The sequence below is a fragment of the Parasteatoda tepidariorum genome, chromosome 8 (genome assembly GCF_982258835.1).
Source record: "Parasteatoda tepidariorum strain Cologne lab strain chromosome 8, Ptep-v5.0, whole genome shotgun sequence".
NCBI lineage: Eukaryota > Metazoa > Arthropoda > Arachnida > Araneae > Theridiidae > Parasteatoda > Parasteatoda tepidariorum.
Window position 1 is genome coordinate 41,154,371 of NC_141762.1, and position 22,017 is coordinate 41,176,387.

The 22,017-nt window shown below is 28.3% G+C and overlaps 2 protein-coding genes across 5 annotated transcripts in view; one reads left to right on the forward strand and one right to left on the reverse strand.

Annotated features, from left to right (window-relative positions):
- The first annotated feature begins 82 nt into the window (after positions 1 to 82).
- On the forward strand, positions 83 to 10,776 carry LOC147806104 (COP9 signalosome complex subunit 9). 3 transcript variants are annotated; one of them, XM_087150145.1, is made up of 5 exons: positions 83 to 220; positions 3,123 to 3,204; positions 3,940 to 4,012; positions 5,758 to 5,808; positions 10,670 to 10,776. In XM_087150145.1, the coding sequence occupies exons 2-4, from the start codon at positions 3,130 to 3,132 to the stop codon at positions 5,793 to 5,795; spliced, it is 186 nt and encodes a 61-aa protein (XP_087006271.1). In that variant the 5' UTR covers positions 83 to 220; positions 3,123 to 3,129; the 3' UTR covers positions 5,796 to 5,808; positions 10,670 to 10,776. The 3 variants fall into 3 exon arrangements, with proteins under 3 accessions (XP_087006271.1, XP_087006273.1, XP_087006272.1); XM_087150147.1 differs by lacking the exon at positions 10,670 to 10,776 and adding an exon at positions 6,076 to 6,212; XM_087150146.1 differs by having other exon boundaries at positions 86 to 220; positions 3,126 to 3,204.
- A 2,135-nt stretch (positions 10,777 to 12,911) lies between these two features.
- The window catches only part of LOC107455820 (monocarboxylate transporter 12-B), a 39,664-nt gene continuing 30,558 nt past the window's right edge, over positions 12,912 to 22,017 (reverse strand). For both annotated transcript variants that reach the window (XM_016073532.5, XM_071180841.2), the window contains exons 3-7: positions 21,010 to 21,153; positions 18,436 to 18,771; positions 16,682 to 17,404; positions 15,514 to 15,639; positions 12,912 to 14,567 (exon numbers count right to left, since the gene is read on the reverse strand). In XM_016073532.5, the coding sequence (XP_015929018.1) occupies positions 14,365 to 14,567; positions 15,514 to 15,639; positions 16,682 to 17,404; positions 18,436 to 18,771; positions 21,010 to 21,153 (1,532 nt within the window). In that variant the 3' untranslated portion in view covers positions 12,912 to 14,364. The remainder of the gene's footprint in view (positions 14,568 to 15,513; positions 15,640 to 16,681; positions 17,405 to 18,435; positions 18,772 to 21,009; positions 21,154 to 22,017) is intronic.

The window sequence follows — 22,017 nt, forward strand, 5'->3', positions numbered from 1 at the left end:
ATAATGACAACCTGATTGGTGAAAAACATTTTCTCCCGAAAGAGTCATACAGTAATAAATAGCTCTTATGAGTTGAAAATAAAATTGTTCCTCAGTATTAGCTGCAACCGTTTCGTGTCTACTCTGTAAGCAAATCTTGAGTCGGGTAAAAATAGTTAGTTGAAAACGTGCTCTTTGCAAATAAACTAAGTTTTCCTGCAAAGTAAACAAAACATTTGATGTGAGTAATGTTTTAAAATTTTTATGTCATTGAATTATTTAGTATCTTTTTGTTCATATTCACGAAATAAACGTTATATATTTTTATGTTTGTTTAGATTTAATAATTTGTTAAGTATATAGATAAAAAAGCATATGTTGAGCGTCGTGAGTTATTTTTTGGGCGAGAAATAAAACTTACTCTCGAATACTTTAAACTGTAGGCAATTTCTTGGCATAATATTTTCTCGGTCTGGTTATTTATACAGAAATCTTCCCATATATTTTATGAATTCAATTTTGGTAAGACCTTGTTAGATAAAGCAACAGTTAAATAAAAAGATTGTAAAGCTATGTATACAAATAATATTTAATATATTAATATACAAAACACTATGATATTTTAAAAGACACAGACATACAATACCTAACTTACTTCGAGCGACATATTAATGATATTCTTAATTACTAGGGAAATTTATTTCAACATTTTATATTTAATTTAGCTTTAAAAATAACCATCTCAAAATAACTTAGGCATATAAGAATGCGAACCAAAAGAAAAAGTAAAAATGTTAATAAATTAAAAATGAAAAAAAAAAATCTGTTGCACGTTTTCTAAATCTTTACCATTTTTCATCCGCCAGGCTGCAAGCTCTATTCACAAGTCCACAAGCACTTTTTCCTTAAATTTGTTATTTATTCAATATCGAATGAAGACTTCTTTTTTCCTCTTTATTAGCATAGCAAAAATTAATCTTTTTTGATATGCCCAAATCTAATGGCATACTTTATTATGCCTGAATCTAATGGCCGTAGAACTGACATGCATTTGGGTGGAAAATAAAACACTGTAATGTTTTATAAGCTTCGGGGATTGTTGTGCAGTTATCAACTATGAAAGCTATTTTCTTTTTCATCTCTTTATTCACATCAATCAGCCAATTGATAAAGATTTCTTCTGTCATCCAGGCTATCTTATTTGACTTACAGTAAGCTTTTCACATTTTTAAAATATTTAAGGTTAGCACATTTTCCTATAACTTAGTGCTACAACTTATTGGTACTAGGATTGTTTGCATGAAGCAGAACTATTAAAAAGACTTTCCTTTTAATTAACCCCTCACCTGCCAAGTAAAATTTATGTGATTCACTCCCCAATGCCACCGTTTTTCGCTCAAGTGCGCTTTGTTACACGGTGTTTTGGTAGGGAAAAAAGATGCACGCTTTGCAATTTAAAAACAGTTTACTTTCACATGAGAAGAAAAAGGAAAAAAAGAAAATACAAAACTTAAATTGAAGAATAAAAATACAATATAAAAGATGTTAAAACTTAGCTGTTGTATGATAAATCCTGAAACATGGTTGGACACATAAACCAACATCACATTCATTGCACTGGTAGCGGGACTCTCGACGAATATACACGGGAAACGAAAGCGAAAGAAGAGTAATCCCAACCTTACTCAAATAGAAACACAAAAGCAATAAATATTATGATATAACTTTTCCAACACATCCCTTTCCCCCTCCTCCGAAATTGGTAATACATTCATTGCAAACATTTTCATTGGCAAACACTTACAAGGTCATTTTACTGTGTTCAAAAGTCGGGGGTGTAGTTCTATTTATAGCAGCGCAATGCAAAGCATCGTATTTCGGGAAAGCGTATATATGAGCCTGCGGCAGTTAACGCATCGTCTGGCTGAGACGTATATGTACGCCCGCGGCAGTTAAAGGGTTAATAAATATTTTTCCTGTCTTCAGAAGATCCCTTGGCAGCTGGCAGTATGCCACAGGATGAATGAAAAGCCTGTATTTTTTAAGCAATTTACCCAGAAATACACTCAAAATATTATTTTTACGAACTTTTATGTGAGAATTGTTAACTTTGACAACATTCAATGCTTAATGCTCATTAAGAAATTAAATTTATATTAAAAAAATTATTTAAAAAAAATCCAGATAAAATTTTTTAAAAGAATTTATAACATATTCTTAGCTATTTTGTTGTCATAGTGTGGGGCATGTCGTCATAGTGTTGTTACAGACCATGTCAACCGTCACCTATGAAGAGGTTTCCCGACATAGAGTCGAGTTAATATGTCTTATATACTAGTGAAGTGTAGTTGTAATTTTGTAGTGGTAGATACGCTACAGTACTGCCCCACCAGAATTATAGCTGTGATAGAATTCAATACATGGATACCACTAGTTGATTCATTGCTGTATTTGTGACAGACCGGGAGAGTTGGATTAAGGTCATCAGGTTTTGAACATTAGTCATGAGAGCTGAATTAAGATCATGGTCGTAGTCGCTCCCGTGTTGCCTTTAGTGTATGCAAGCCGATGTTGTGAGTGATCGAGACTAGAATGAGTAGCAACAGTGTGAGAAGGTGGATAATGTCACAGTCACAAGTAGCAAGTCAACTGTTCCATGTGTACCATCTATCAAAGTTGACGTTACTGTCTAGGTAGGCGTGTTCATATCGAAGTGGACATTTCTACAAAGGTAGGCATGTTCATATCGAAGTGGGCGTTTCTGCAAAGGTAGGCGTGTTCACATCACGTCCGGGTCACCAATGTGGGGCTAGTTGTTACAGACCATGTCAACCATCATCTATGAAAAGGTACCCCTACATAGAGTCGAGTTAACATGTCTTATATACTAGTGAATTGTAGTTGTAATTATGTAGTGGTAGATACGCTGCTATAGTAACAAAAATTAACACAGTATGAATTGCAATTGCATTAAATAAAAGTTTATTTTGTTATTTTTCTTTGACTTGTACTATTTTCAAAGACTATTGAGCAGAAATGGTTATATTTTCTTTTGACATGCTTAAATGGTGTTTTTTAACTTTAGATTTATGTCAAAAGTAATTTTTTTCTTTATTTAAAAGTAAAATGTTTTACTTTTTCAGCAGTAGAATGAAGCCCCCTGGTAGTGTTGTCGCTGATGAGATGTTTCCTGAAGGAGCTGGACCATATATGGATTTAGAGGAGGTATATTTCATTAAAACTTCTTGGACAAAATATTTATATCCATTGATTTATTTAATTTTTTCTTTCGGCATGTGATCCCTACCATTAGCAATTTCGTTCACCATCTGATGAAATGAGACACGAAAAATATATTGTTCAGGACATGATTTTGTAGAAATTGTAACAAGTTTTACATAGATGTATAAATTCAGTGAAATATTGTTATTCCTTGATCCATCCATTTCAAATTTGATATTTATTTAAGAAATTATAGTCTCCTTGAGAAGTTTTAGTATGTTGAATTGACTAATGTATGCAGTATGTGTGATAATTGCAATAGTAAAATATAATTCTATCATTCATTCATATTTATAATTGTATGATCTTTCTGGTAATGAACTTTGTTAAACTAATGATAGTAAATTTAGCGTGAATTAATTTGCTTAATTTTTTTTTTAGATCACTAATTTATAAATATATCCTTAAAGTTTATCCAAGGAAATAATGGGAGTAGAATGTATGTAAACATTATTCAATGTTTCATGTAGACTAATAAATAAAAGTAAAAGACTAAACGTAATTAAAAGGGATGCAAAACTTTTAAATTAAAATTTTCCGTAAGTGTGACTTTGTTCAATATTTTTATTTAATTCATTTTTTTAAAACCAGGTTTATTACCAAACTTGATAGATTTGATAAATTTTTAATTTTAAAAATATTGTTGCTTTTTTCAACTAATTATTGTCATTGTTTTAGGCTGGTGGTTCCAGTGGTCTTTTGATGGATTTAGCTGCAAATGAGAAATCAGTTCATTCTGATTTTTTTAATGGTAAATTATTTTTTTAATAAGCAGTTATTGTACATACTATTAAAATTAGTAAATAATTGTGATACTTTTATCTCTTTTTTTTATCCCTAGAAATGTGAAACTTAGAACACCTTGAACTGTCGGAAAATAATCATGATAAATGTTCAAATGTTTTCGATCACGTTTATGTACTTTCTGAAATTATTCTTTAAGTTCTCTCACTAATTTCTTGTGGGGGCCTGGGGACCCATCTCTTTTAAGGGGCCCTGTCAGATATATTATGCAAATCATTGAAATAGAATTAAAAAATATCATTTTTTAAATTTTATTTTCTGAGCATTTATAATAATTATATATTTTTTTTATTTTTATGAAAGATTATTTTTTCTAGGCAAAGTGTACTAGTTTATAGTGGCACTGGGCCCTAGGATAATGCCTGCACTTGCTATTCTTTTTTTTGAAATCTCTGTTTTCTAGTCTTGATTATTTGATGTATTTAATTGAATAATCTACATCACTACACGGTACAAATATCTGTGCTAAAACTTTTTATATTTGTGTACATCTCTGCAAAATGGTCTTGTTATTATGGAATTTTGATACAATTCTTATCAGCACAAATTTAAATCTATATTTAGCAATGTTTATTTTAATTAAGTAAAAAATCAATAATTTCACACAAAAAAATCTTTGTTTAGAAAAGGGATATTTTGTATTTTGTAGAAAGGAAACAAAAAAGATAGTTTGTATGCATTAAAAAAATTTGTACAATTATTACATAAAACTAATTTATCTATTGATATAATAACTATAAACTTAAGTCAGTGTAATTTTAATTTTAACCTAGTATTATCTATCATTCTACCGTTTACCTATTTATTACCTATATTCTTAAATAAGTTTGAAATTATTTAATGAATTTTTCAAAGAATTTTTGTATGATCCTTTTTCATTATATGCTCTTCTTAGATCTTTTATTTCTAAAGTTTAAAACGTTAATCATCCTTTTTTACTCCCTGTTTATGTCCGCTTCAAGCTGAACATTGTATATGGATTAATATTTCCAATAAAGCCATATGTAACAACAACATTAATCATCCCGAGGTAGAAATTTTTTACTCTTGCCTTGTGTGCTACATCAGCTGTTTTTAAAAAATTGCCTATAATCCCATTTATTTGTTGTTATAAGTAAGAAAATATACAAAAATGCGAATAAATTTATCTGCATTATCTGATGAGCTCTGTGCTTTAATTAATGTGTTTTGAAAGTGATAACTAATCCGAAATGAGACCAAACATTTGATGGCTTTGATACAGTTGAGAAAACATTACATGAAATTGGGATAAACCATTGTAGAACTGTGGTAGTAAATAATTTCCAATCAAAGGAACATTTTGTGACAGCCTTGGCCTGCATCAAGCTATAGAACAACAGAAAAAGAATAAATATAAATTTGATAAAAACCGAGCCACATCAACATGATACTACTGTTCATATATAAACAGAAATTCAAATAGTTTTAATAATTTATATTATTTCAAACAAATTATGTTTTGATTGTTGTATGTTACACCCATTAGCTGTAAAAAGTCATGTAGTTTTATTACATTTAAAGAATTTCTGAAAATGTATGTTAATTTTGTGAGAAATAGAAAATTTTATTTGAAACATTGCTTGTTTTATTGAAATAATTTTCTTTAAAATCTTTATCTGTTAATAAAATATGTCCCAAAAATAAATACTTTTTAATTTTTTTATTGTTTAGATTTTGAAGATCTGTTTGATGATGAAGATTTAGCATAAAATTGCTTATAAGGTATGACATGTTTCTAAATACTTTTATACTGTGTTTTGAAGTTAATTCTGTTGATCTGATGTATGTATGTACAAGGTCATCAGAATAAATAAATGTTGAAAATACTCAAATTTTGCACTAAAAATAAAGAAATGTACAAATTTTTATACTCATTTTATTAGGTTTAGATATGTTAACCATTAGTCACACAACAGACAACAACGTGCAAATCAATCTCTTTTCATCAATCTTGTGAAGCATATTTTATATTATGTCTGATTTTTTTAGGTGGCTGATATCAACTATGGTTTCAATGTAATTCTTTTGAGAGAAGAACAAATTTGTCTTCTTTCATTTCATCTCAAGACAAAATCTATTTCTTAAATGTCAGAAACTAATTTTTAATAAGATTACTAAGACCCTGATTACTTAGATATTGTATTATTGACAATCTGTTATACTATCAGCATTTCAGTAATGAATTTATTCTGTTTCTACTCTGTCTCTTAAATAAATTTTCTATCGATAATATTAAAAGTGGGGAGTTGTTACACAACTTTGCCTGTATCATATTTATTGGGCTTTAGATAACTTTGTCTATGTGTTTGATTGCAATCATAAGATTTTTCCTCAGATTTGTAATTTTTCTTTTTTTTTTAAAAATTTAAAGCTTTTTCTAACTTTTTTAACTTTTTCCTATTTTTGTTATGTTTCTAAAAACTGCCATTGAATTTTCTTTTGTAAACTTTTTAAACTATGTATAAAAGTTAATCAAATATAGCTCTAAATCTATGAATTGATAAAGATTGAGGGCAGGTGCTGGCAAATTAGATTCGGTTTATTAGAAGATCATTCACTTATTTAATTACATGCACATCTTTGTGCATGTACATCTTTGTGCTTACATTACATGCACATCTTTTTATATATATATATATATATATATATATATATATATATATATATATATATATATATATATATATATATATGAAATAACAGGGCAACAACCCCGATATTTATTTTATTAATTGTCCACATCACAGGAAAAATGAAGCCTTTTTCTGCATAATCTTTTTTATTTACTAACGATGGTGAAAGCATACATCTCAGCCCCCTCCAAGCTGGAGAGAGGGGAGACCCATATCCTGTCTAAACTGACCTAGTTTAGTTAGGCATTATAAACAACAAAAAGACACGCAAAAGCATTCAGTCCTGCGTTTTATAGGATGATTAAAAAGTGTGAAGAGGCCAGTCCTATTGCTTTTTCTGTATTCTTACGCCTCATCAAAATTATTTATTACTCATAGCAAATCGTTTAATCTTTCCTTATATGGAAGTGAAAGATCTTAAAATAACTTCTCCTTTGAAATATAAATCTAATTATTATTCATTGGCATGTTTTTAGCCTTGAAGTCCCAAAGTGGAATATCTGCATTTTATGAACACGAAAAAGTTTTCAATGCTTTTATTAATACAAAAGTATTTTTATAACTTTTGTATTACAGGGATGTAATACAAAAGTTATAAAAATACTTCAGTTTAGACGGGATATGGTTTTCCCCCTCTTCAGCTTGGAGGAGGCTGAGATGTATGCTTTCACCATCGTTAGTAAATAAAAAAGATTTTGCAGAAAGACTTTTTTTTTCCTGTGATGTGGACAATTAATCAAAAAAATATCGGGGTTGTTGACCTGTTACTTCAAATATATATATATATATATATATATATATATATATATATATATATATATATATATATATATATATCAATAAATTTTGATGTATCAATTATCTTGTTAAAAGTTTGAATAACTTACTTTAAATTGATATTAGGTATTGTTGCTAACACAATTGAATGAAGCAACTTCTCTGAATTGTTTTTCAGATGCATTCTTTTAATTTTTCCTTCTTATATATTTTTTTTAAAATTTTATTTATACAATCTCCTGCATGATATAACCATGTAGAAACTAATTACTGGTATAATCAATCATAGTAATATGCGTAAACATGTATCATGTTTATTTATTGCTCCTTTCTAAAAAAATAAATAAATATATGTTTAATTAAACTGAAATTATCCAATTTAAATATCACCCAGCTTGTGTTGATAATTTCATGTAGTTTTTATTACTTCTGAAATATCAACCTATTAGCTTACACGCACAAATCATTTTAATAAAATTACATCTAAAGTTTATCCATATCCTATCTTTAATATATTTTTAAGTCATTAATGACTTAGTAATCATTAATAATTTTATAATTGGTATTTTGTTGAGTTTGAACTAGTTTTAATATGCTATTTTAGTGAAGAAAATGTTTAAAAAATGAAAAACCAAACTTCTACTTTTTTATGATTGTGTATTCCTTCAAAATCTTCAAAAGCACATTCACTTGTGTTCCATTCTTAAAAGGATTTTAATGAAGACAATAATTTAAAAATATTGCAGCAAAGAACATTCATATTTTTGTAACATTTGCATTTCATTTTTTTTTCCTCTCACATTACCTATGAATCTTCTTTTGCAGTTAATTGTATGATCATATTGAATTTTATTTGTTATTGATGCAGTCCATAACATATAAAATTCAGTGGTTATAGTTAGGTGACAAAACTTAAATTTTTTTATATACTTAAATAAAGAAGGGATTAATGTTAATTTTTTGTTCATACTTATTATCCATAGCAGATAATTCAAATGTTATTATTCACAATGTTTTTTAATGCAATAAAATATATGTTCCTGATTTTGTGGATTGATTGTTGGTTAATTTTAAGGTTTAGTCATGTAATTTAAAGTTTTCAATAAAGATTTCTTTTTGCAAATGTGTCACATCATACTGTTATAAATTATTGAAAATCATATATATTTTAGTAAATTAAATTATAAAATAACCACCAATGTAGACCTATGTTATTTTTTTGTTTAAATATTTAGACGAAGTATAATTTAAAAGTAATTTAATTTTTATTATACTTTTTTTAAGTCTTTTGATTTTTTCTTTATATTCTCTAATCTCTCTCTTTTTTTAAAAATAATATAGAAAATATTTCTTTAATTTTGTACATTTTGTGAAAGAGAACTTAATGATTAGAATAGAAAGTAAAAATAATGTGATCTCTTGTTTTTATGTACATTTAATGAGATTTTTTATACGCTCACTAAATATATGATCTAATAAAACCTTTACTGTTTTGCTAAATTTATTTTGGAAAAAAAAAAACTGTAAGCTTGCCTTTTTTAGAATTTCTTGTCAGTAGTATGATTTTAAGTTTTTTGAGGAAATAATATAACGGAGATTTAACTTTTGATTTTATTGAATTTTATTTTTGTAATTCATTAATAATGAATAATTCATATTTAAAATTAAATTAAAGTTTTAAATCTGAGCAAAATCAGACTCTCTACTACAATCTGGATATTTCTTACTTGTATTCTAATGTAAAACCATTAGTTTTATCACCCTTAAAAATATAAACATTTTATTTTTAAAAAATGCAATAATTTCTTTACCTTGTTTTTGACAGAAATTAAAATATGTATTGCAATAATAAAACTGAATGAATTTTATATTTCATGTTCTAGTTTAGTTGTATTAATTATAGAAACTCTCTTTATATTCAAAGCTTTTTCCATTTTTTTAAAAATTATTTTTAGTAATCAGAAACATTTTACCGTAGTACAAGTTTGCAAAAATATACATTCAAATGGCTGGCCAACAACTTAACATTAAAAACATAAAATGGATTAAAAAATAATTGTTTTATCTTATAGGCAGTTTAGACATTAACATTCTACATTTAAGCATTCATATATCTGAGCAACAGTTTAACATTAAACTTATTGTATATCTTATAAAGGCTGTTTTACTTTTTACTAAGGAAACAATTATTTTGGCTTCTATGTCTGTTATTACCTATGAGTTATTTTAAACTCTATTATAGTCATCTTATTAATGGCTCTTTTTTGAGTCTTTATAGATGCAGCACACTTACATCATAATGCAAGGCTCTTGGGAGTTGGGGATAATCTAGAATTTTCTAATAATTTGATTTTGGTGCTAAAAATCAGAAAATAGTAAAAAAAAATACTTTCATTGAAAAAGAGAAGAAAAAAAACTAGGAAGTTCCTAACGTATGTGACAAAAGTCTAATCATAAAATTGTCAGTGGCAGTAATTGGTTAAAGAGGCTCAAATTAGAAAATTCTAACATCTGTTAGAACTATTCATTATGAAAATTTTACATTTTAGTAAAGTTTTTATCCATTTTCTTCATTTAGAGGTATTTTATTTCTCACAATATCTAGTATTTGACTACTGAAATTTAAATTGTGTTTTTCTGAAAAAAATTTCATATTTTAAATAAAATATGACCTAGACCATATTTTATTTATATGGTCTGGGTAATACAGCCATGTTGAAATATTTCTTAAAATGCCTGAAACAGTCTGAAAATATTATTTTAAAAATTACATGGAAACTCTATAATATCGATTATTTTTTAGAATTAATCTCAGCTGATTAGATATTGAGAGATTTATATTTTAATACTTTATTATACACCTTAAATTTAATATTTTACCTCTGCAACATTTTAAGTTGCTCAACACTGGTTGTGTGTACGTATAGTGATTGTAGTTCATGTACTTGTTTTTACCTATTATACGGAACAAACTCATAAAATGATTTTCTCATATTGTTGCGCTTATTTTATGTATATTTTTTTTAAATAAAAATGTAAAGATTAAATTTATTTGCATTCCCTGTAAGTCAGAGTTTTTTAAATTTATGTGGTATGTTTTCCAGTTGATAATTGTTAGAATTTGCTTTATAAAGTGATGCTGAATAAAACTTAACTTTTATTATTCTTTTCAGCTTTCATTTGCTCATTTGAAGGACATCTTTATAATTCCTTGCATCTTTTATTAACACATGTAACATAAAAAAATTATTCATTAAATAAATTGTTGTACTTGAAAAAAGTTTCTTAACTTTTTTATTTTTATTCAGTGATCAAATTGTGTTTCATTTACACACTGTTGCTTGATATAATTTATGCAGGCAACCAAGGATAATAGAATATTTACTAAAAAGTTTGTGTTAGTTATTTAGAAAAAGCTTCAGGCATGTTCTATTCAGAATTGGCAAGTTTTTGACACATGACGATTTTTACCGGTTTATACCATGGTTTATACCGTCATGTCAAAAACCCATAGTTTTGATAAAACTGTATTTTAATTTAAGTTAAACTGCTTATGATTTAAAATTAATTCATTTTTGGGCAATAAAATTAGAAAAAAAGTTGTTAAAAGATATTTAAGAACAGATTTTTGCATTTTCGTAACATGATTATATCAAATCATACTATTTGAAGTAAAATATTAGGATACTGAACAAAATTTTCAACATTTCCAAGCATCCTTTTGTTTGGCATATATTACATTACTGAAGAATGTCAAGTCATTCCTGACTTAGAGTTTGTTAGTAGTTACAAGTTTTGAAAGTTTTGTTTAGCTTATTTCTAATATTTAAGAAATGCCAAATTTTAAATTCTTCTTTTTAGTTCTTGAATTTATTAATAATTCCAAGTTTTTTTGCTTGTTTGTTTACTTCTAAGAATTAAGAAGTGCAAAATTTTGAATCCTTTGCAATTCAAGCTATAGTGATAAAAGTTAAGTATCACTATTTTCAATAAGTATGTTACAATATTTCTGTATGAATGTAAATACTTCTATAAGAATACGTGTATATAGTTGCAAAATCAATAGCAATCACTTACAACATTCATTTATAAAGGCAATTAAGTGAAAATAATATATTATCCGCTATATGCCATAAATTAAAGAAAACAGTAGGTTTTTGACGGTTTTTACTGGTAAAAACACGGTTTTTACCACTGTCATGTCAAAAACCAGTTTTTGACGGCAAAAACCCAACCCTGGTTCTATTGTCAGCATACTAATTTTGAGTAGAGTATCTCTTTTTTCCAGATGTATGTTGAAAATAAAAATGTGTTTCTTATTTTTGAAAATACAAAGTGCTCATCATAAATTTTAGGATTATTTTATTTTTTAGGATTTTTTTTTTTTTTTAAGTAATTGAAATTTTTGTAACTTCTTATTGTACCAAATTATATTATGATAATAATCTTAATATTAATATTAATCTAAACTTAAATTCTTAATATTAATCTAAACAATCTATTTGGCTATTAATGTATCCTATTTAGATAGCAAGTATATAATTTATAAAATAAACAACTTTTTTAAATATTCAAAAAATCAAGTTCAAAAAATCTCAAAATTTTTACATATTCTACCTGGTATGTTAGTCTATAATATGTGTGCCTGGATGTTTTACATGTGCAAACATCTTTCTTGAATATTACGAAAAACATATCAATTTACTTATTGAAGATAACTGTTCCTTTAACTTATTACCTCATAATCATCCTCACTTAATGGAAAGATAAAATAACACATTAAAAAAATAAGAATTAGAAGTATTAAATGGAAATTAATTTTAAACAAAATGTAATATAAATAACCTGCTTTAACATTTTGAAATTTTGTTTTAAAACTCGAAGAAGATGTTAACTTTTAGATGTTACTATTTCTTACAAGCTGGATTTTTCATGTTTTTTTTCTCCCTCCTCTGAGGAAGAAACTTACCTTCTTCTCCTTAAAACAATACATTTTTAAGAGCTTCTTTTTAAGAATAGTTCAACATCCTCTTATTTGTCTTGCTATGTCGGTTTAGACAATTGTTAGCAAATTATATGTTTAGAAATATATACTATTTTACATATAGTATTTGAAATATATGCTGTGAAATAAATAAAATGTCTTCAATTATCATTGAATTTAATTTTTTTCTGTTATTTTCTATCAATTTTGTTTGAAAAATTTTAAAAAAATAAGCAAAAGAAATTTATTTACGATGTGAAAGTTACTCCCATTAGATTTTGTATTAATGATTTTAGAATTATGAAACTTTTTATCTTAAATCAGGCTCTCAGTTTTCAACAATCGAGCTCAAAGGCTGTGTCTTCGTTAAAATAATGCTAGAACTGTTACAAATCAAAAGAACTTTGGAGTTATTTTAAATAAATAAATCATTTTTGAGTTAAGTTGGTTTTATTTCATAATTTCAAAATATAAAACAGAAGTAGCAACGTTCTTTAAATCTTTCGTCCGTGAAACACATTTGCTAAAGTAACATAAGATTCACACTGTCTCCCATTCTGAGTCTCCCCTTTGAGGGAATATTTGAATTTTTAAAAACCCCTTTAAAAAATCTATCTTACCAAACTTCAACTGGTTATTTCATTTTAGTGTTTCTCACTTATCTGCATTTTTATTTAAAATTTAACTTTTGATTATGAACTTAGTTTAATTTTTTTTTTTTTAAATGCAGCAATGTGAACCTTGTATTTTCAAACTGAATTTAATTTCTGAATTCTGTCTGTACGTTCAAAACTATATATGGCAACTGTTTTGAAACATTTTGTTATTAACAGATTTCAATATAAACTCCCGATTCTTAAAACTTTTAAAAGGTTCAAGAAGTTTTCCTTGATATAGTTAATAATACCAATAAATTGAAAAATACATGATTACAAATGTTCACCTTAAGAATTAAGGTTGTCCAATTTGCATTTCTATATATTTTCTTCAATCAATCAATATATTTCCTAGACGAACCCTTTATATACCATATATGAAGAATTATGATGCTTCAACAATAGAGTTTAAAACAAATGACGAAAAAATAATGAATAGTTTTTTTTTCCTTTTTAGCCATATTTTATAATTTTTCAAAATCATTGTAGGATGCATCCCTGATGGACCCATAATTTGCCACGATCTGCTAACAGCTCATTGAAAGTACAAATTGTTTTCATTCACATTTTCATACGTTTCCTTTTGACTGAACTATCAATTAATTCATTTCCTTCTTTTGTTGTTCAGCATAAATGTTTACATAAATACACACAGACTTAAATTGTGTGTTTGCGATTTAAACATCTCAATTTCATGGAAATTTCAAAGATTTCTATATCTATAAAATTATGCTTTATATATTTTGAAGTAAACTATCATGTTAGAATTTTAAACAAAATAATCGCTATATTTATCCACAGAAGGCACATTTCTTAATTGTTGAAAGGCGTAGGTACATTATAGCAGAGTATTTCTAGGTAACCATTGGAATAAGATATCTGAGGTAAGGGCTGAGCAATAAATTTCTTCTGTAATAACTTCAATATCTGTAATGATATGTGATAGTGTCAGAAATGACATGTTGGTGCTTCAAAGGTTATGTCACACGTTGAGATACAATCATTATTCGTAAGGTAATTACAATCTTACATTTTTTTAAAGTAGCATGATTGCCGCCGAACTGTTTCTTTGTGTTTGAGCTGTGATTCAAAATAAATATAACATGACCTTTTCGTCATGTTCTCACGGAATAACTTAAAATATGCCATCTTATAATCTTTCCTGGCAAAAAAAAGCGATTTTGTTCCTTCTGAATTGTAATCATTTTTGATTGTACGCATTTCCGCTTCAAACTTCTTGTTTTGATGAGGAAGAATTTACGGGGCTAGTTGGTGAAAACTTAATTTCCACTCCAGATTCATCTTTGTTTTTATTCTTGGCGCACTTTTCGACACATGGGATGAAGAATAGCATGATGCCACTGATTGCAATCATAGAGCCTGATACATAGAATCCTGGGTCATAAGAGCCAGTATAATCATAAAGCCAACCTGAAAACAATAATAAAAGGAAATAAGTAAGTTCTAACTATTTTTCGAATTTTCTGTAAACTGTCGAGGAAACGTTGGTGTATGCTATAATATAACTTATATTAAATTAAAATATAGATATAGAATTATTGGCATTTCCTGTTGTGCAACTTTTCTTTCAAAAGTATGTAAAAATATTAACTTGGTACAGATAATATAGAATTAATACTTGACACAGGACATGATTATTTTTTTTACTTTTTGATACAGAATTTAAAGTTTCACTAATATATTTATGAATTATCAATTGATATATTTGATTTAGAAAACAAGCTGATCTCTATTCTATTTTTCTTGAAAATTCGACCCATTGTTTGAGAATTGCCCTGTCATGTGAGAGCAATAGAAAATATTTTTCAAAAATGTTTTAACATAACTTTGAATTTTCAATGTTTTTTACGCGTTTCTAAAAAATCGCGATCTGCGATATCTGAAAAAACAATGTAATCTTGCATAACTCGATGTTTTAGAATTACCCTGTCATGCGAGAATAATATAACATCTTTAACGAAATTATTATTTTAACATAACTTAAAATTTCGAATTTTCAAATGTTTCTTACAAATTTCTAAAAAGTCAATATCTTCCAAATTTTTTTTAAAAAAAACTAATGTTATTTAGCATAATTTGATGCTTTAGTTTTGAAATAAAAGTAATTAAGGGAATTTCTTCAAAATATTTATTTCATGCAAATTTACTTTAGAAATAGAAAAAAAAAGTATATGGATGAAATGGAATTTTAAAACTTGTTTTTCACTGTGTTTAGCACTAGCATTTTCACTTTTACTCATTTGTTTTTTAGGTACTTAAAAAGTTATACATTTTAAACAATTCTTTGTTGTTATTTAAATTTTATTAGTTTTTCCGTTTTAGTTGTTTCACAATTTAGATGTGGGAGTATATTTACCTGTGATGGGTGGTCCAATTAAACAAGCAACTCCTTCAAAAAGTAATAACAATCCGAAGGCATTGGTCAATTTTTCCAGGCCCAAAAGATCCACTAAGATAACCGAAGTCAAGCTTACATAAGCCCCTAAAAATAAAAATAAATATATTTTGTATGCTCCCATTTTAAATTTTTTTTTCATTTTTATTGATTTCTAAATCAAGGTTTGATTTGATTTTTTAAATCGTAAATTTTATTTGATTTTCTAAATCATAAATTTGATTTAATTTTCTATATCATATTTTTTTTCTTAAATCTTGTTTTACATTTTTTACTTTCTGGATCAGATAGATCAATATAAGATTGAAATGGTGGATATTAAAAACCCAGTTTTGTAGCCAAAATATTTAGGATTGAATTACACATGAAAACGTATTATGTGTGCTATTTTCAGTTTAAAAAGTTTTTATAACTTACTAACTAACTATCCGTTCTTCGCACGGGGTGAATAAAAAAAGAAGAAAAAGATCAAATTGGTACTGAGTAACAGCGCAATCTTTCTCAAAACTGAAAGGCATATGCCGACACAATAAAAGAGCTTGGACACACATACAGACTTTCATTTTTATACATATAGATAAGCTTACAATAATTCCTGGTATATAGCCTATACTACTATATAGTAGTGGTAAAATGTTTTTCCCAATTGTCACTAAACTTTCTTGTGTAAACTTGTAATGATTACCACTGACCCACATCTAAAGTACTGTTTAAAATAATTTGCTTTGACCAGAACTGTGTAGTCTCTAATCGATCTTCAACTCCGGACTTCCTGAGAGCCCGATTTCAACTTTAGTGCTATTAAACTTATCACCGAATCCTTGGAAATTATTTGTAGTATTTTACATTATCTTTTTAATTAACTTTGTAATATCTTATAATGATCATAACTTTACAATAATTATTAGAGTTATAGTGATATTACCATTAATATTTATCTAAATTTTTTATAAGAGATCAAACCTTACTTTTAACTTATAGACCTAACTTTTATCTAAACGAAGTCAAACTAATCAATCAGACTTGGTAACCTGCGCAATTGGCATCAACTTATCGGCTCTGTTTGGGCGTATGATTTACTTTTTGAAATTATTTAGGTATATAAGTGATAATTATTTCAAATACGCACCTGCAGTTGCACCAAAGACTGCTGAATATAGAGCCATTGGATAATAAGATGTGCAAAATGAACTGAGAGCTGTAGATAGTCCGCAGAGAGTAAGACTTGCATTGTACAGCCAAAGGCGGTTGATACAGCTACGATCAGACATATAACCTAATATGACTCTGCCAATAGTATTGGCAATACCAATTACCGACAACAAGTAACTCGCATGTACATCATCAGCAATATTCATGCCAATCGCTCTGTCTTTTATGTACACAAATGGAACATTAAATCCAATATTTGTAAAAAAATTCGAAAAGCCAAACATGAGGAAAATGATGTCACCCATGAGTTTAAAGTTCATCATTTCTTTGAAAGCATCTCTCATGGATGTTGGCCACAGTTTTGCAAGAACACGAGTCCAAAGGGTTTCTTGCCCTTTGATGGCATTTTTAGTTTCTTCATCCACTTGCATGTTGTACAGGTAGAGATTAGAGTTCTGTGGAATATTTCCACTGTAAAAAATGTCTTTTCTGGCTAACGGAGCTGTTCTCAAGCGTAAGGAAGACCGTCTTGATGAGTTTGTTCCACAGCTGAGCGTCATGGAAGTAGCATTGCGAATCTCTTGATTGCTCGGTGAATTCCTTGTTTGATTATTGATACCAAGCAGTGATGAAGAATGCTGTCTATAGTTTTCACCTTTTAATGGTAACAGGCAAATTTCTCCATTAGTTCCAATTGTACCTAATAAAAAAAAAAAAATTGAGAAGATTTTTAATCACAAAAACACATTTGGAGCAGCAATATCGTTCGACCACGAAGTCTCAACATAATATATAAGTATGTTTGCATGTCATAAATTTTTTGAAAATCATTAATCCTTATTTGAGAAAGTCGTAAATGTACATATATATATATATATATATATATATATATATATATATGTGCATGCAACTGAGTATGCCCGGGCACATAATTTAATGCAAAGGCTAAACGACCGGAGATTCTCACAAACCGTTAACTTGCCTGAAGGTACTTCTTAGGAAAGGAAAATACTTTTAGTTCGTTCTCTAGAAGAAGGCGCAACTCTGAATTATTAAGAAGTTTAATTAATTTCTTATTTATTTTATTTCCCTCAAGAATTTTTCAAATACGTAATTTATAAAACATTCTTTAGGTTGGCTGGTTACTTAAGCAAAACTCCCGACTCTGCTAAGTTGCATCAAACGCAAAGTAATATTGTAGAATCTAATACACTCTCGTAAAAAGCGGTCCAATGCTTTTATGAGGCAGATAGTACTATAATACGGTGAAAATTAGCTGCAACCTTAATAAGGTGCTAAATTGAACCTTGTTATCGTGGAATCAAGTTTAAGAAGTAAGATAATGTGGTTCAGCTATGCAGCGTATTTAGATTGCAACATATTTGAACAATATAATGGTTCAACACGCTCCAAAGTTTCTATTAGCATGGTGCATGTTTATGTCATCGAAACAGCTGTAATTGTCTATTTATAACTGTACTCAAGTTTGTTATGTCTTTAATCGAGATTATTTGTTTGAATCTACACTGTCCATCCGAAAAACTGTTGAATTTGTCCATGATATATAATATGTGAAGGGTGAAACAATAATAGCGTTATCGACTTCCAGTCAAAGTAATGTCAAGTTTTTGCTAATCTTTATGGTTGAGATTTGTACATAATTTTTTTAAAAGTAATCGGATAAAAAAATTTTCATAAATACTGGATATTGAAAAAAAAAGTATCACAAACCATTTGGAAGTGATCCTTTCCTCAGGAAGCCATTTCCATTGCATGGAAGATTCGATGAGATGGAAGCATGTGTCATCCTTCTCACTACTGTCTTTTTCTCAGTCAGAGGTCTGAACAAACAGCCAAAAACGCAGCAGTTCAGAACGAAGCCAGCAGTGACCAGCATTGCACCTTTCCACCCCAAAGAACTCACCAGCCATTCCGTGATTGGAGCCAAGAGGGATGTCCCAATACCAGAGCCACAGACAGCGATTCCAGTCGCAAATGCTCTTTTTTTCTCGAAATAGCAAGTTACGCAGACAATGGCTGGTAAATACATCAGTCCAAAGCCAGTACCTTTTTAAGGGAGAAAATTTATTACAGTTATTTTGATCAATGACAAATTAAAAGCACTTTAAAATAGTTCATGAAATTAATTGTCGTTAGCCGCTTTTGACGACAAGTTTGGTCACCTTTGAAAATTGTCTTGAGCAATACATAAACTTGAATCGTAAACAAGGCTAACGCCCAGCACAACTTTATTTAAATAGCCTAGTTCTTCAAACTCTCCTCCAATCCTAACACCCTAATTAGTTTTAAGCAATGCATTAACCAAACTTTTTCACCGTTCAGCTGATGCCCGTGACTTTGCGATGTGTCCGTGATGTTGTCAAAGTTCTTCATGTATTGAATTTCAGCAATTTTAATAATTTGAAATCTAACCGGCAACCTTTAAATCACACAAACCACCGTAAGTAGGAGATCGAGACATATCAGCATAGTAGGTAGGAAAAGTACTAAAATTATTTCCATGTCGTAAGATTAGATAGAAAACTTAAACCAATGTTCTATTACGTACTGTACTACTTCCTCACACACCTCTTGAGCCATAACTTGAGTGTCTAACATATATATGCTACAGCTCGAAAAAGGTAATACCATCACCAATAATTGGGTAAAAAGTAACGGTAAAAACTCGAAGTCTGGTAAATCTTAGCTTTTACCGAAGTGGCTTAGTAAAAGTCCGGAGTATGCTTTACTATTACTCCATTTCCCTGAATAGGCTTACTATGCTTCCAGTTACCAAGCCTTTGCTGTAAAACCTAGGTTTTTCCACGCTTCGGTCTTTTTAATTAATATATATACTACCCTACAATAATAATAAAAAAAACACTTCCAGTTTTTTATTCTTTTTTTAATTTTTCAAGAAATATTTAGAGTATTATTTTATAACTTTAGAAATGTTTCGTTCAAGCGATTTCTTATATTAATCAATAAATTTTAAAACTTTCAGAAGTTTGAGGGACCGACAATAAATTACTAACACAAACAAGGATTTTTGAACACACTGGGGCAAAAACCAAACAATAAGCTTGTAGTTTGCATTGATTACTTTGATTGTTATTAGCAAAAAGTACATAAAATTTCGTAAATTTAGCTTAAATATTAAAGTATATGAACATTTTTATAAAATAAAAATAAAAAACTACTTTTTTTGTCTTTCGGATTTTTATTATAATTTTAAAAATATTCTATAAAATTAAAAAAAATTAACAAAACCATCGTTTTGAAATTTGGAAAAAAATCGTTAAAAAATGCGCAATCTATGAGCATTTAAAGTAGTTCTTTTGCACTGCGTATGCGCGAAAAAATGTAAAATTTTTTTCTTCATATTTTTGTTGCGAATCGTTCTTAATAATTAATGAAAAAAAAGTTCAATTTGAATATCTTGGAAGTTTAAGGAGTTTCTAAGTAGTTATTGTACTATTTAAAAGAAAGCTCTAAATAATAAGGGATTTTCTACACATTTTATTTTGTACTATAATTCATCAAGTTCTATTGAAAATGACATTGGCATTGTAGATGATCATCTCTCATGTTTTCTTTCCTTTTACCATCACATTTAGGTGTATGGACTTTTTTGTGAGATATTATCATTTGTTATCAAATTTGTCTTATACTAATGAAATTTGTGGTAAACCCCTTATCATTTAGAGCTTTTCCTTTAAAAAGTACGAAAACTACTTTGAAAATTGCTGGAAACTTTTTAAATTTTCAAGATGTTCAAATCAAATGTTTTTCATTAGTTACTAAGTACGATTTACTACAAAATTATGACAAGTATTTTTTAAATTTTTTTTTCTCGCGCATGGGCAGTATGAAAGAACTACTTTAAACCTTTATATCTTGCGAAAAAAATTTTTAAAAAATTATAATTTTATGCAGGCAATTTTGTTGTTAATTAAAAATTGCTCCAAAATTTTTTTGCAATTTTATTAAATGTCTTTAAAGTTATAAGATCACAAAACAAAAATATAAGTCTTTTTTTTGTAAAAATATCCAAATCTCCATAAACATTTAAGCTAGGTAATTGCAATATAAAAGCTAGGTAAGCAATAAAAGTAATTGCTACAAGTTACAAGCTTTCTGATATATTTTCTGCCCTGGGGTGTTCAAAATACTTGTTTTCGTCCATAATTTATTACCGATCTAGAATTTTCCACGCGATAGGCGTTTACGTTAAGTTGTCAGGCAAATGATCATTTTGCCAGGAAGAAGTTATGGATAAAAAATAATGCAATCGTGTCTTTTTACCTGTGCATAATCCTATACTGAAATATAGGAATGTGATGTTTGGTGCGAATGTGCTTACAATTAAGCCAAAACAAGCAAGTAATGCCCCTACAATTGTCACAGTTCTACATCCAAACTGGTTTGTCAATCCACTTGCAAATGGACCTGAAATACATACATACAAAATGTGTTATATTGAATTTTTTTTTTTTACATTGCTATAAAAGTGAGTTCTTCATTTTTTTAAGTACTTATGCGTTAGTCGGCAAAAACCTTTTTCTTTCGTCTCTCCTCCCCAAATTGATTTCCATTTTTAGGTCACCCAGTATTAGACTTACTTAGAAACAACTTAACAAGTAATAAAGTAAACACGATAAAAATTACCCATGCAGCGTGTCAAAATTCAGAAAGATTGCTAAAAAGTGAAAATTTTTGAAAACCATTCATTAACTTTGAGATTTATCGCTAAATTTTTTTACACTTTGCGCATATATAGTACAAGTATTGCCCTACAAATTGTGCAAAGATGCAGAAAGATAATTCACAAGTGTTCGCGTAATCGTCGAGAACATTCGCATAATTTTTATCTTTCAGAAAAATATCCTCACTTTTACAAGGAAGCTTGTCTTTACTGTTTCCCCCATGCAACTTCAACTTTTCATATTCTAAGAATCCTTTTATCAACTTATCTCTATAACTTCCTTTGCAGAGTCCAAATTTTGTCACTCAGCATTCAACTTCATAAAATCTGATCGAGTTTGAGTTTTTGGCAACTGGTATAAATGACAACTGTATATTCAAGGGTGGTCTATCTATGAGTTTGCTACATAAGAAGAATATATTTAAGAAAGTTTTAACCAGGATTTAGTGAGATTCTGGGATTCAAAGGTAGTCTCAGAGGGATTTCTTCAGAAGTAAAAGCAAGGCAAGTGGTTTCTGTGCTGTCTAGTTCAGTATTAAAAGAACTGTATCCTATCACTGCCAAATTTTACGAAACTAAGTTAAAAGGTTAAGAAATTTAAGATTCTG